This window comes from Miniopterus natalensis, chromosome X (genome assembly GCF_054644295.1).
Source record: "Miniopterus natalensis isolate mMinNat1 chromosome X, mMinNat1.hap1, whole genome shotgun sequence".
NCBI lineage: Eukaryota > Metazoa > Chordata > Mammalia > Chiroptera > Miniopteridae > Miniopterus > Miniopterus natalensis.
Genome location: NC_142103.1, coordinates 88,074,135 through 88,087,606, shown reverse-complemented (window position 1 = coordinate 88,087,606; position 13,472 = coordinate 88,074,135). Strand labels below are relative to the sequence as shown.

At 38.6% G+C, this 13,472-nt stretch overlaps 1 protein-coding gene across 1 annotated transcript in view; it reads right to left on the bottom strand.

Moving 5' to 3' along the window:
• The window catches only part of DMD (dystrophin), a 1,831,916-nt gene that overhangs the window by 439,087 nt on the left and 1,379,357 nt on the right, over nt 1-13,472 (bottom strand). Inside the window, exon 55 of the mRNA XM_087813416.1 lies at nt 3,699-3,888. Coding sequence (XP_087669542.1) covers nt 3,699-3,888 — 190 coding nt within the window. The remainder of the gene's footprint in view (nt 1-3,698; nt 3,889-13,472) is intronic.

Below are 13,472 nucleotides of genomic sequence, written 5' to 3'. Positions count from 1 at the left end.
TTAATTCCATTAAGGAAGCATATGCTTCATAATATATACATGTGCATAGAGCCCTTGGATGGCAATGACTGCGGGGAGATTTAAATATCCTATGAAGTGGATGGCAAACAACAGTGAGTCAGGTAGTCTAGCAAGAGCTGGAGTCTCTCTATATAACAACTGATTGACAGCCACAGAGAAAAACATATTTTGTGAAGGTTTTCACTCCCTGTCTCTATTTAGTAGCATTCACTGCTCTGGGTGAACAGACATATTTCCACTGGGAAAGCTGTTGCTCTGGCTAGGCACTTGGAGTTCCTCATTTATTTACCTATTTATTTTAAATCCTCAAACAAGGATTTTTTTTTTTTTTTAATTGATCTTAGAGAGGAAGGAAGAGAGAGAGAAACATTGATCGGTTTCCTCCCATACATGCCCCGAGAGGGGATCAAACCTGCAACCTTCTGGTGCACAGAGCGATGCTACAACTAATTGAGCCAACCGGCCAGGGCTGGAGTTTCCTTTTTGAGTATCTAAGAACTATTCTTGCTATCCAGTGGTCCCCCTTTATCCACAAGGATAGCATCAAACTCTCTCTCTCTCTATATATATATATATACCATATTTTTTCTTATATATACATCCCTGTGATAAAGTTTAATTTATGAATTAGGCCCAGTAAGAGATTAACAACAATAACTAATAATAAAATAGAACAATTACAGCAATATACGCTAATAAAAGTTATGTGAGTGTGGTCTCTCTCAAAATACCCTGTACTGTATTCAGGTTTTCACTTAAAGGAAGCACTTCACAGCTTCTCTCTGGCATATCAGAATCACAGGCATGACTTCTCTTGCACTTTGGGGCATCATTAACTATAAGGGGACTTGAACACAAGCTCTGCGATGCTGTGACAGTCTGTCCGATAGCTTAGGCGGCTGCTAAGTGACAATAACGGGGCGTGTCTACAGCAGGGTGGTGCTGGACAAAGGGACGATTCATGTCCTGGGCGGGATGGAGTGAGATTTCATCACGCAACTCAGAGGGCACACAATTTAAAACTTACGATTTGCTTATTTCTGGAATTTTCCATTTAATATTTTTGGACCATGGCTGACCACAGGTACCTGAAACCGTGGATAAAGGGGGACTACTGGGCAGCATGAATCAAAGAACAAATATGATGCTACCAACTTCTTCATGTGAAGCGAGAAGGCAAACCGCTGCGTATCTTTCCTTCCCACATATTAGAGAAAATCCTTTTTGTTCAAAATTAAAAAATCATCTCCAGGTGGAAAAAGCAAATGCTTCCATTTAGCTGAAATTGCATGTAATCTCCTACAATATGTGGTTTTATTTACTTTCAAAATTGGCGCTTCCATTTGTTGCTTGTAAACCCCAGGATCTTGATTCAATTCTATCAGTTGAAATGTGCCATTAACAATAACCGAGAGTTTCAGTACTTTTGGAGTTTTTACCATACCTCTAAAGATTTCATCAAAAGACCATTATTGAGCCATCTAACTGAAAATCCGAGCTGGCTGTAAATGTCACTCTTATTTCTAAAATGTAGTTTCAACCTCAGGCAACTGGAATTGATAGAAAACACAATATTAACTAAGAGGGAATGAGAAAATTGCCATGTTTTAAAATGATGTTGAAATCTTAGTCCTACTGAAGTGAGGGAAAAAGACTATGTTTAAGATTTTCAGGGACTCAGGTAGTTTTATAAGGTTTTTAAGAACAAATACATTTTTTTAAATCTTCACCCAAGGATATTTTCTCCATTGCTTTTCAGAGAGAATGGAAGGGGGGGGGGGGGGGGAGGGAAACATCGACGTGAGAGAGACACATCGATTGGTTGCCTCCCGCACACACCCCAACAGGGGCCAGGGATGGAGCGTTGGCTGGAATCGAACCTGGGACTCCTCAGTCTGCGGGCCAACACCCTAACCACTGAGCCAAACCGGCTAGGGCAAGAATAAATACATTTTTTTATACAGCATAAGCTAAGAAAGTTTCCTCAGCATAATTTCCAACTGTGTTTAATATAGAAATCAGAAATCTAAACACAAAATGTACTTTATTCTGCATTCTTCCAATATAAGTAGGAAACATGGCAATTTTTTTCTTTAATGATTCAGAATCTTGCAGTTTCTCAAGATTTGGAGTTATAAATGAATTTTCATTGTCTAGTACTGCAGGTGTAAATATAAAAAGTATAGGAGATAGATGGGTGTATCTTTGCCCTCAACCAGACTTAATTACTGCTTTAAGGGGTATTTTAATAAATTCCTATTATAAAATTATTTTGAGCCACCAGATTATTTTTTATTTTTAAAGTAATCTGCTAAAAAGTTCTACTTAAAGTTTTACTTTTTACCATAGCTGATGAGAATATGTGAATCTATATAGTATTTATTAAAATTCCAGGGTGACCTTCTGGGTATTTACAAGGAGGACATTTTATTTATGAAATGTCCTAAGTCCAAAAAATCACAGCATCACATTTTCTAACCATTTATCTAAGAGGGACCAAAAAAGTCTAACTTTGCATCCCTTTTGCATTCTCAAGCCAGGGGGTATGTCCGCAAAGATAAAGTCAGGTATTGTTCTAAACAAACTGCCTCCAAATGATCAAACCAACTCAACACACACTTTGGAGGGGCAAGTGGGGTCCCATGAGAAGGACAGGGCAGGAATGAAGAATTTAAGAAGCTATAAATTGCCACTGTCATCTACTCTATACACCAGAGCAGCAAAGTAGATCAAATACCATCTCAAAACAGAAAACAGAACAGAAAGGGGGAGGAGAAGAGCCTTTGCTTATGATGATTTGATTTGGGAATTATTTTTCAGCCTAGGGTACACGAGCACTTTTCTTCATGATTTAAAACTATGAAACAAAGAAGCAAATGAAGCTGGTCTAAAAATTGATCATATTATTCCAACACTCCAAATTTTATTTGTGATGACAGTAAAGTTTTTATATCAAGCCAGAAAACTCAACTATACATAACAAAACTCCATAATAGTTCAGGAAAATTATATCAGGTACTGAGAATAAACTTGAACTGTAAAATATGATTCTCACTAAGACTTCATTAAACACGACTCCCCTCGGCTTCTGTGTTCACTGTTTCTGATATGAAATTTTATGGCAATAATTTTTGTTTCTAGGAAAAACAATTGTCTGAAAATTGTGTTATCATTAACTATGACAAATTTAGCCATCTCATTTTTTATTTTCACAGATCATGCTAGGAAGAAAGCTACAAAATGCCAGATTAGCATTTCAAAACGTATTTGAAAGTAATGAAGGGAAACTGATTTAGTTAGCAACGCTAAATAAAATAGACAATTCATACAGATGCTTTCCCTGTAAAATATTAAATAAACATTCAAAAATGGCAACTTTTTCAATTTAATAAACCAATTCCTAATTTCTTTATCTGAGCAAAGTTTCTTGTCCAAAGCTCTGGTTTTACGTGCAAATTTTTCCTGGTTAAAAACACGTACTAGTTAGAAGATCGGGGTGTGAAATGAAATAATAAATGACTTTTTCTTCTTCCTCTGCCTCTTTCCTTCTTGCCCAAATGCTTAAATATATCAGGCCATATAAATAGTTTGCCCCCGGCCTATCATATACAAGGACATATGCTGAGAATTGTTCAACCGGTTCCACAAGAGCGCTCAAGTAGAAATGCCTGACTTACCTGCCATTGTTTCATCAGCTCCCTTACTCCTTTGGAATCTTCTAGGAGCCTTTCTTTATGGGTGGCATCCTGCAGGACATTGGCAGTGGTTTCAGCTTCTGTGAGCCAGGCAAGAAACTTCTCCAGGTCCAGGGGGAACTGCTGCAGTAATCGGTAAGTTTCTTCCAAAGCGGCCTCGCGCTCGTTCACTCTGCAAAGGGACAAATGTTCAGATGCAATTCTCAAATATCTGAGTGGTGCACCCAGAGAGCCCCATGAAAAGAGGAAGGGTAAAGGGACTAAACTGTAGATATGAACCGAGGGGTGAGTTGTTGGTAAAAGTAACAAAAACTGCCCTTGCCAGTGCGGCCTGCGCACCGGTCCCGGGGCTGATTCCCCGCCCGGTCAGGGCGCATGTAGTGAGAGCGCATTCGGGAGGCAACCAATCGATGTTTCTCTCTCTCTCCCTACCCCCTTCTTCCACTCTCTCTAAAAATCAATGGAAAAAATATCCTTGGGCGGGGGTTAACTAAAACAACAAAAAGCAGCAACAACGAGAGAAGCCTTGGAGTTTTGAAAAGTTCACATATGAGTTTAGAGTATTGAAAGTTCATATATGAACTCTCAAAAATTTTTCTTTAACTTTTTAAGTTTCTTAATCAATTTTGAAAGTTTATTTTATTCTTCTTGAAAGCTTATTGTAATGTGCTGCAAATGCTTAAGCTAATCTTTATATGTAAAAACCCTAAAACCCTACACCATGCTTATCTTTGATGTCACCTGAGGCAGGACACTAGGATTGGATAGGCAAGGAGAAAAGTTAAGAAAATGTAAAACTGGAGTAGAAAGTTGAACGCTGGAGGAAAAAAAGAGAAGGGGATTGGAGGGCAAAGCAGAGCAAAAAAACTAACAAGTAAAAAAATACCTTTCGTAGAAACCTTTGTGAAGAATATTATTTTGTAGAACATTCGCTATAGTGTTCTAATAGTTTTATCTATTGCATTAGCTTTATATTTCATTACCTGCCTGCCATGTAACTGAGGCTATTTTCCAAAAGAAAATTTTATGTGTGTGTCATGGAAAAGTTAGAGCTGAAAAACCAGACAGATCTGGGTTTGAATCCCAATGTCCCCTACCAACTGTGTGATAGGGCAAGTTACAACCTCTCTGATTTTTTAGTTTCTCTTCTGCAATACGTACTGCTGTGACAAGAATGAAAATACAATGTCTGTAAAGCCTCACACATTATATAGTTAACACGTTACAGTTACTCAAAAATGTTGGTTCCCTCTGCCCGCACCCCATTCTCTCACTTCCTCTGGTCTTTTAGGAGTGAACCAAGTTCCCTAATGACACAAACAATCTTAAAAATATTATTCACATTTCCTGACAACATATATAATGCATGTATGGGGATACACACACACACACACACACACCCTCAGCAAATATCTACATAATAATAGCTTGGGAGGGAAAATTGCCTTAGGCGGTAACAGTCCCATCTAAAAAGATTCAGGTAACTTTTTCTGCAGTGAGGAAATTAGTACCCGATTTCAGGGCTGTATTTGCCTTCGATTACTACACAAACACTTTCTGGGATTAAACATAAGCTGAAAATGGATTTTAAAAAATTGAACACTTGAATATGATACACGCTGCTTGTTAAGATGCGATTGTCAATAATTATGCAAAATTGCAATTTATTTCAGCAGCAACTTTACCATGGGATGTGCAAACCAGGCAATAAACAGCTCCTGCCGAGCCAGCGGCAGCAAAGCCCCCAGAAGGGCTGCTGATTCATCACGGGGGAGGTTTTTGCTGAGCATACAGTCTTCCAGTGTCGTTTCGGCGCTCCTGCTAGAGAAAAATCTTCTGTCTGCATTAACTGGCGGAGGGGAGAATAGGTTTATGAGGATGCAGCTATTGGAAAAAAAGGAAGCATCGCACTAAGCTATTTATAAACTCCTAAATAAACTTTAATAGTGCACAGCGGAAAGGTGGCCTGGTGTCCCGCTTAGGGAAATCACTTAAATCTCACGCAGTTTAAGGGCTACCCTGGGCTGCTGGCTCCCTGCTTATCCAGTTTTCAGGCACACTATCAATGGAGAGAGAAAGAGCCAAATTGTTGTTTATTTATCTTTTACTTTAAAAATTCAGAACAAAAAAAAAAAAAATAAAAAATTCAGAACCATTGCGACAGCACCGAGAATCCTGTTACAATCGTACAGGTTGGGCACGTGTAACTGCTGACATCCGCTGATATTTCTAGGCTGGCCTGCGCATTAGAAATCACTCAGACTCACTCCACCTCCAGCCCCAAATCTGGGATAGAAATTAGCTGTCACATTCCCGAAGACAAATACAGGGTGAGACACTGACATATTTTCGAACATACTCCAATTTCATACAAAATCAAAGGACAGCCTGAAAGTCTCTCCTGGCAGAGTGACGCTTAGAGAATTAGACACCGTGCATTTTTTATCCGCTCCTTCTCATGATGAGCTGTACGTGATGCATCTTAGCTCCCCTGTCCTTAAACTTGAAACACCACTTACCCTCTGCTTCCAGAGAACGTAAGCAGTAAATAACTTTGAGCCATTTGTAAAACGCAATGCACATAAATCAGATGAAAGGGTTCTACTGAGACAATGAGATTTCCAGCCAAATCCTACCAGCGAGTTCGCTGCTTTGTAAATTAGGCCCTTAGGGGATAACAGTAACTCTTTCAGGACAGTAAGGCACCATTTTCCTAAACTATACCCTCGTGGTCTGAAATACTGACAGCATCAGGCTGAATATTTTCTAGTTTGGAAAATACGTTAAAAAATTCAATGGCAGCAACAGCAGAAAATCTCGTCAAACGAGCCCCTTTACAGGCCTCTTCGATCACAGGGAGATTGTTGTTTCCTGCTTGTGTGGGAGTTTGCAGGCTCCATCCTTTCTCCTGAAGTCAGTCTATGTATACTGAATTCCTAAATTTTAATTGTGCCAAGTCCAGACTAGAAATGAGTCAAGGGTACTCGTATGCCATATTTGTGCATTCAAAATAGTTGTGAATGTACCTTGTACTTTTAAATTTTCTGTAACCATATGGCTTATATGATAAATAAGAATGTAGAAATGATGAGAATTGTGAAGAAATTTAAAAAATGGCTTAGAACAAAATTAAAGATCTAAAAATGGATTCTTTTGTAAATTCCTCTGTCTAGATTATCAAATTATAGACCCTGGAGAAAATTGGGCTGAATGTTCAAAGTACCAATGACTAGATATCAGAAGTAGTAGTGATGCTTTACAAATATAATCTACTGTATTGGTTAAGTACTGCTTATATAACAAATTTTAGTTCGCAGTTATTCCAGCTTTATAATGTACAAAATGAGCTAAGAATTTAATGGAGTATGGAAGGGTATGGCGACTTCAAAGGTTTTCTCTCCATTCATAAGGGTGCCATAAACCACTCTCAGTATGTAAATAGGGACCGTGCGGTACAGTGGTTCCCAAAGTATGGCCCACAGACCAGCAACATGAGCATCACCTGAGGACTTATTAGAAATGTAAATTCTCAAGCTCCACCCTAGACCTACGAAATCAGAAACTCTGAGTGCGGAGTCCAGCAAGGCTTGTTTCAACAAGCCTCCCAGGTAATTCCAATACATGCTGCAGTTTGAGGATCACTGCCACTGGACACCAAGCTTGAACTGCTGGCGCACTGGACGCTGGGCTGGGCTGCCCGGCCCCTCTTCAGGACTGAAATATGTTTTGCATTCATTCCGGTTGGGGCACATGCCCGGGTTGTGGGCTCGATCCCCAGTCGGGGGCGTGCAGGAGGCAGCCGATCAGTGACTCTCTCATCATTGATGTTTCTCTCTCTCTCTCTCTCTCTCCCTTCCTCTCTCTGAACTCTATAAAGAAATAATAATAAAAAAAGGAAACAACAGCAACAAAATATATACTTGCTTAAGCTGTGTATGTGGATAAATATACAACTACTGTTTCAAAAGGGGACAGGATGGAGGATTCTCACACTCAGCATGGAGTCGGAAGAGCTACTGCAGCCCTGGTTGCTCTTTAAGGAGATCTACAGATAATGCAGAATTGCACTGTTGCCAGTTAGAAGAAAGAATCTACTGGAGGGGCAAAGTGCTCGAGCTATAAAGGTACAACCCTGCACCTACCCAAGAAGGTGCCCATCCAGAGACAACTCTATGTAAAGGGAGAGACTCACAGAAAGCATGTCTTCAGCATCTCCACCTTCCTTTTAAGAACTGATTACCAATGAGGCGATCAGATAAGTAATACTTGGATCTGACACTAAACATTCACATCCGTGTGCGTGCACACACACATATCACAGGATCTCTAAATAAATCTCTAAGACTTGAAATTTTCTTTTAAGTTCACTACTACCAATTTCTTAAGATCAGCCTAATACATAAAAAGCAAAGGAGTAAAGGAAAATTAGTACTTTCCAAGGTAAAGCTGAAAAGTTTAATTAATGTATAGACAATATTCCATTATTAGATACATGGATGGACAATACGTTATCAATGTACTGTATTGCAGGATGATTATGTTATATATTACATATATATAATCAAACAGAAATAAGCACATTGAATATTTTTAGGAGAAAAAAAGGCTGAATGTGATATAGAAGGCTATTTTACCCAGGTGTTTCTGTGTGACAACTTGGGGAAACTGACATCACTGTCTCCTAAATAACACTTCCTTCTGGGCCCTGGTATTGTCATGGAGTAACCAAACAAAACAATCTGAATCTTTCTTTCCTGGTTTATTTGCATTTTAACCACTATCATTTCTTATGATATTTTTAGGGGATGGATTACAGCATGACCATTCCTCCCCCTTTATGGTTTGTTAGGTATAGACCAGAGAAAATGAGCACTTTTACAGCACCTGCACTTAGGAACAAAACGTTTCCAGCAATGTCAAACAGCACTCATAGAACCAGAGTTAACCTGAAGTTCAAACTCTGTTCTGTAACAGTCTGTACTGGTTTGATAGTAAATAAATTCCGCTTTGATTTTCTGGCAAATAACTTTGTATTGTATTTGAAAGGGGTAGCTAAAATTTTATTACCTATGGCTATATAGAAGTTTGTAGAAAGGATCTAGCAAATCTAGTAGTAATCTGAACTAATTAGAAGCAAGAACCTAAGCAAAATCCTTCCCTAATGCTTGGACAGCATCCCATCAGTTCCTTTGACTGTGGCTTTGATGCTAGGTAGCACCCCAGGGGGGCCAAAGGGAGGCCTCAAGCCCATCTAGGTCCTTGTCATGGAACAAGAAGGAATTCAAGAGTGTGACAGAAAGATTTAGCAAAGCACAGTAAATTTACCGAAGCAATAGTACGCACTCACTCAAGAAGTGAGAGCAGGTGACTCAGAGAACTAGACGCACCAATGATGGGATCTGGGTGGAAGGTTTCTGTTAAACGTGGGCAAGGGGGGACAGGGCGGTCCTCTGGGGTGACTGCCTACGGTGCTCTTCCTCGTCTCTCCTCTCCAGATAATTTCTTTTTGGTTCTCCCAATTACAGGAAATTGGGGAGGGGGAAGCGGGGGAACAGATGGTCAGTGAAGGTCCTGTCTGATGTTCCAGCCAAGACAGAAAAGAGGAGGGGTGGAGTTTGAGGCCTTTGTTCCCAATCAATCTTTCCTGCCTCAGCTGAATCTGTTTGGGGCAACATCTACCTAGAAATATGACTACAGGAAGGTGGTGGCAATGAGAGGATGTTTCTCGTTTTCCCTCCGTTATGGAACTGTGAACTCAGAAATGTACTCTATCCTTTCAGTTCAACTGTTGACCTAGGGTAGAGACGCAGGCTCTAAGGGAGAGCACAGAAAAGAAAATTTAAAAGCTAACAACCATATAGCTCTTTAAGTGTTTTAAAACATACTCAGAATTATTCTTTCATCGTTTCAGAAGGTATTCCCATTTTTTTCCTACCTACAATCTGCTTCTGGTTTTCTTTGTATGCTTTCAGTTGGATATTCCATTTCCTCCCAATGGCTTCGAGCTCTACACAGATTATCTTTAAATCTGAACTTCATTCTTATTTCCACATGTTTACCAACATCTCATTCATTGAGTCATCCAGGCATGTTTTCCATATGTATTATGTGCCAGGATCTAAGCTTGGTGATGGTGACGTAAAAGTAAATGAGACATGGACTTGGGCATTTAACATATTTAAGTCTGGTGGACGAGACAGAGAAGTAAACATGTAACTACAGTTACAGTGTGATTAGGGCTATAATTCATCTGGATTCATGCATCACGCTGTATTTATGGACTTCAATATCAATTTGCCTAATAAGTGATTAATCTGTTTTTAAACATTTTTTGTGCTCTTCCTGTCAAAGAAATGGAGATAATCTAGCTGGGCTTTATCTTAAAACACAATAAAGGGGTTGCGGGCTCGATCCCCAGTCGGGGGCAGGCAGGAGGCAGCTGATCAATGACTCTCTCCTCATTGATGTTTCAACTCTCTCTCTCCCTTCCTCTCTAAAAAACAAGACAAAACAAACAAACAGAAAAACACAATAAAGGATGATCATTAAAAGTCTGCCTAATTGAACTGATTTTCACAAAAATAAGAAACCTTTTAGATGTATGGAACAGGTTACCGCTGGTTTCATTTTGCTGTTGGCAAGATCGATTCTGAGAGAACCATAATGACTTTCTCAAGCCTGCACACAAACAAGTGGCAGAACTGAGATTACTGCCCAAATCTTACATCTTAGAAAAGTTTTCCTACCTCTGAAAATAGATATTGGTGTCCACTCCTTTCTGATATACTCACTATAGTCAAAGAAAAGTGCAGGGAAGGTTATGCCACGGAATCCTACTCTTTGTTTTGGAGCACAGATTTATCTGTTACTTGACCATAAGCAGGGTCACTGAAACACAAGGAAACATGTGCAGAAACATTCTCCCACGCTAACTATTGCAGACAGATCTAGCTGGTCTTCACTCCAAAACAAAAAAAATCCATTCTCAACGCAAATTTGCTGGTTTGGTGTTGACCGACATATGAATTAATGAGGTTTTCAGCCCTTCTTCTTGAGGTCTGGTACAGAATTACTCAAACTCTCCAGAGTTAATTGGAAACCATGACCTAAATGTTCCCAAAGTATTGCTGATTAGTTCTCAGAAAACTCATTCCCATCTTTCGTCACCCTAGACAACACAGGATGACTTTTTAACATGTACAGAAGCAACACACTTGCACGAAAAATAGATTAGACCTCTAAAGATAAACCACAGTTTTGAAGCTATGTTTAAACTTCCTTCAATGATACAGACATTTTAGTAAAAGAAATCACCTAGACTTTACTTTTAAATAGTAAGAGAGTATAGGCATTATCGGTCATGTAAGAAATTTTGAAATACACATTCTATCACTTTCATTTTTTTACTCGGAATATATTTTTTTAATATATCTTTATTGACTTCAGAGAGAGGAAAGGAAAGGGAAAGGGAGAGAGAGAAACATCAATGATGAGAGTCATTGACCGGCTGCCTCTTGCACGCCCCCTGCTGGGGATCGAGCCCGAAACCCGGCCTGTGCCCTGACCGGGAATCAAACCGCCATCGCCTGGATCCTAGGTCGATGCTCAACCGCTGAGCCACACCAGCTGGGCTACTCTGAATATTTTTAAAATTGAGATTTGCACAACATATCATTAGAGAAACAACCATAATTATATAATTTCCCTAAAACCATTCTGAAAAGAAAATATTAGGAGACAGCAGTAAAAAATGTACTTTCTACTATTTGCATTACTCATTTCCTTTGATTTGTATTTCTATCCTATATCACTGAGAAAAATTAGATGATGAAAGAAATATACAAAATATTATGAATAGGTGAAGTATTCAATATATATATATATTTTCCTAACTTGGATTGTTAAAACAAAGAGATTACCTTTCTTTAATCTAAGGTGCGTACTTTATATTTTCTACTGATACAGTTCCTAAAGGTATTATTTGGGTAAGTTTAAAAATAATGTTGGGAGTAACAGATTATATTTGGTTTGGTTCAAATTCAGAGACTCAAATTACTATTCTGGATATTTACAGGACTGCAAAAAAAAATCTTTAGAAAAATGCAGTTACACTACCTTCCAGATAAATACAAACAGATTAGGGTTGGTCTTACACTTAGACACAATTTGTACTCTAAATAAATTTTCGCTGATTTGTATAATGTGAGTCCTTAAGTTGGTTTTGATCACTTGCACTGTTAATGTCTGTAAAAGATACACTTCCTAATGTTCATAAGCTAGATTAAGTAGCTTGCCTCTCTCTATATTCTTTTTCATTCCTCGTATGGTGCTTGTCTTTCTCTGACTGGCTTATTTCACTTGGCATAATAATCTACAGGTCCATTTATACTGTCACAAAATGTAAGATTTCCTTCTTTTATATGGCCAAGTAGTATTCCATTGTGTAAACATACCACACTTTTTACACACTCATCTACTGATGAGCACTTGGCTATTGTAAATAACACTGCAATGAACATAGGGTGCATATATTCTTTCGAATGAGTGTTTTGGTTTTTTTCAGATATATCCCCAGAAGTGGAATCGCGGGGTCATAAGGCAGGTCTATTTTTAATTTTTAAAGGAAACTCTATACTGTATCCATAGTGCACCGATCTACATTCCCAGCAGCAGGGCACAAGGATTCCCTTTTCTCCACACCCTCGCCAACACTTGTTGTTTGTTGATTTATGGAAGAGATAGCCATTCTGACAGGTGTGAGGTGATACCTCGCTGTGGTTTTAATTTGCATTCCTCTGATGTTTAATGACACTGAGCATTTTTTCATTTGTCTCTTGGCCATCTGCATGTCCTTTTTGGAGAAGTGTCTATTCAGGTCCTTGGCGCATTTTTCAATTGGATTTTTTTTATTTTGGCGTTGAGTTGTATAAGTTCTTTATAAATTTTGGAAATTAACCCCTTATCAGATGTATCATTGACGGATATGTTCTCCCATTCAGTGGGTGGTCCTCTCCTTTTGCTGACAGTTTCGTTTGCTGTGCAAAAACTTTCTAGTTTGATATAATCCTGTTTATTTTTTCTTTTGTTTCCCTTGCCTGAGGAGAAATATCAGAAAAAATATTGCTATGAGAAACGTCCACAATTTTATTGCCTATACCTTTTTCTAGGATTTTTATGGTTTTGAGTCTAACATGTAAGTCTTTAATGAATTTGGAGTTTATTCTTGTGCATGGTGTAAGAAGGTAGTCTAGTTCCATTTTTTTTGCATGTATCTGTCCAATTTTTCCCAACAGCATTTACTGAATAGACTCTCTTTACCTCATTGTATGTTCTTGCCTCCTCTGTCAAATATTAATTGACCATAGGATTCCCTAGGCATGGGTTTACTTCTGGGCTCTCTATTCTGTTCCACGGATCCATATGTCTTTTTTTTTTTTATGCCAGTACCATGCAGTTTCGATTATTATGACCTTGTAGTATAGTTTGACATCAGGTAACGTGATGCCTCCAACTTTGTTCTTCTTTCTCAAGATTGCTGTGGCTACTTGGGGTCTTTTGGTTCCATGTAAATTTTTGGAACATTTGGAGTATCTTAAAAGAAATTGCACTGAATCTGTAAATTGCTTTCGGTAGTATGGACATTTTAATGATGTTAATTCTTGCTATCCATGAACATGCTATATATTTCCATTTGTTTGTATCTTCTTTAATTTCTTTCTCCAGTGTCCTATAATATTCAGAGTACAGTTTTTTATG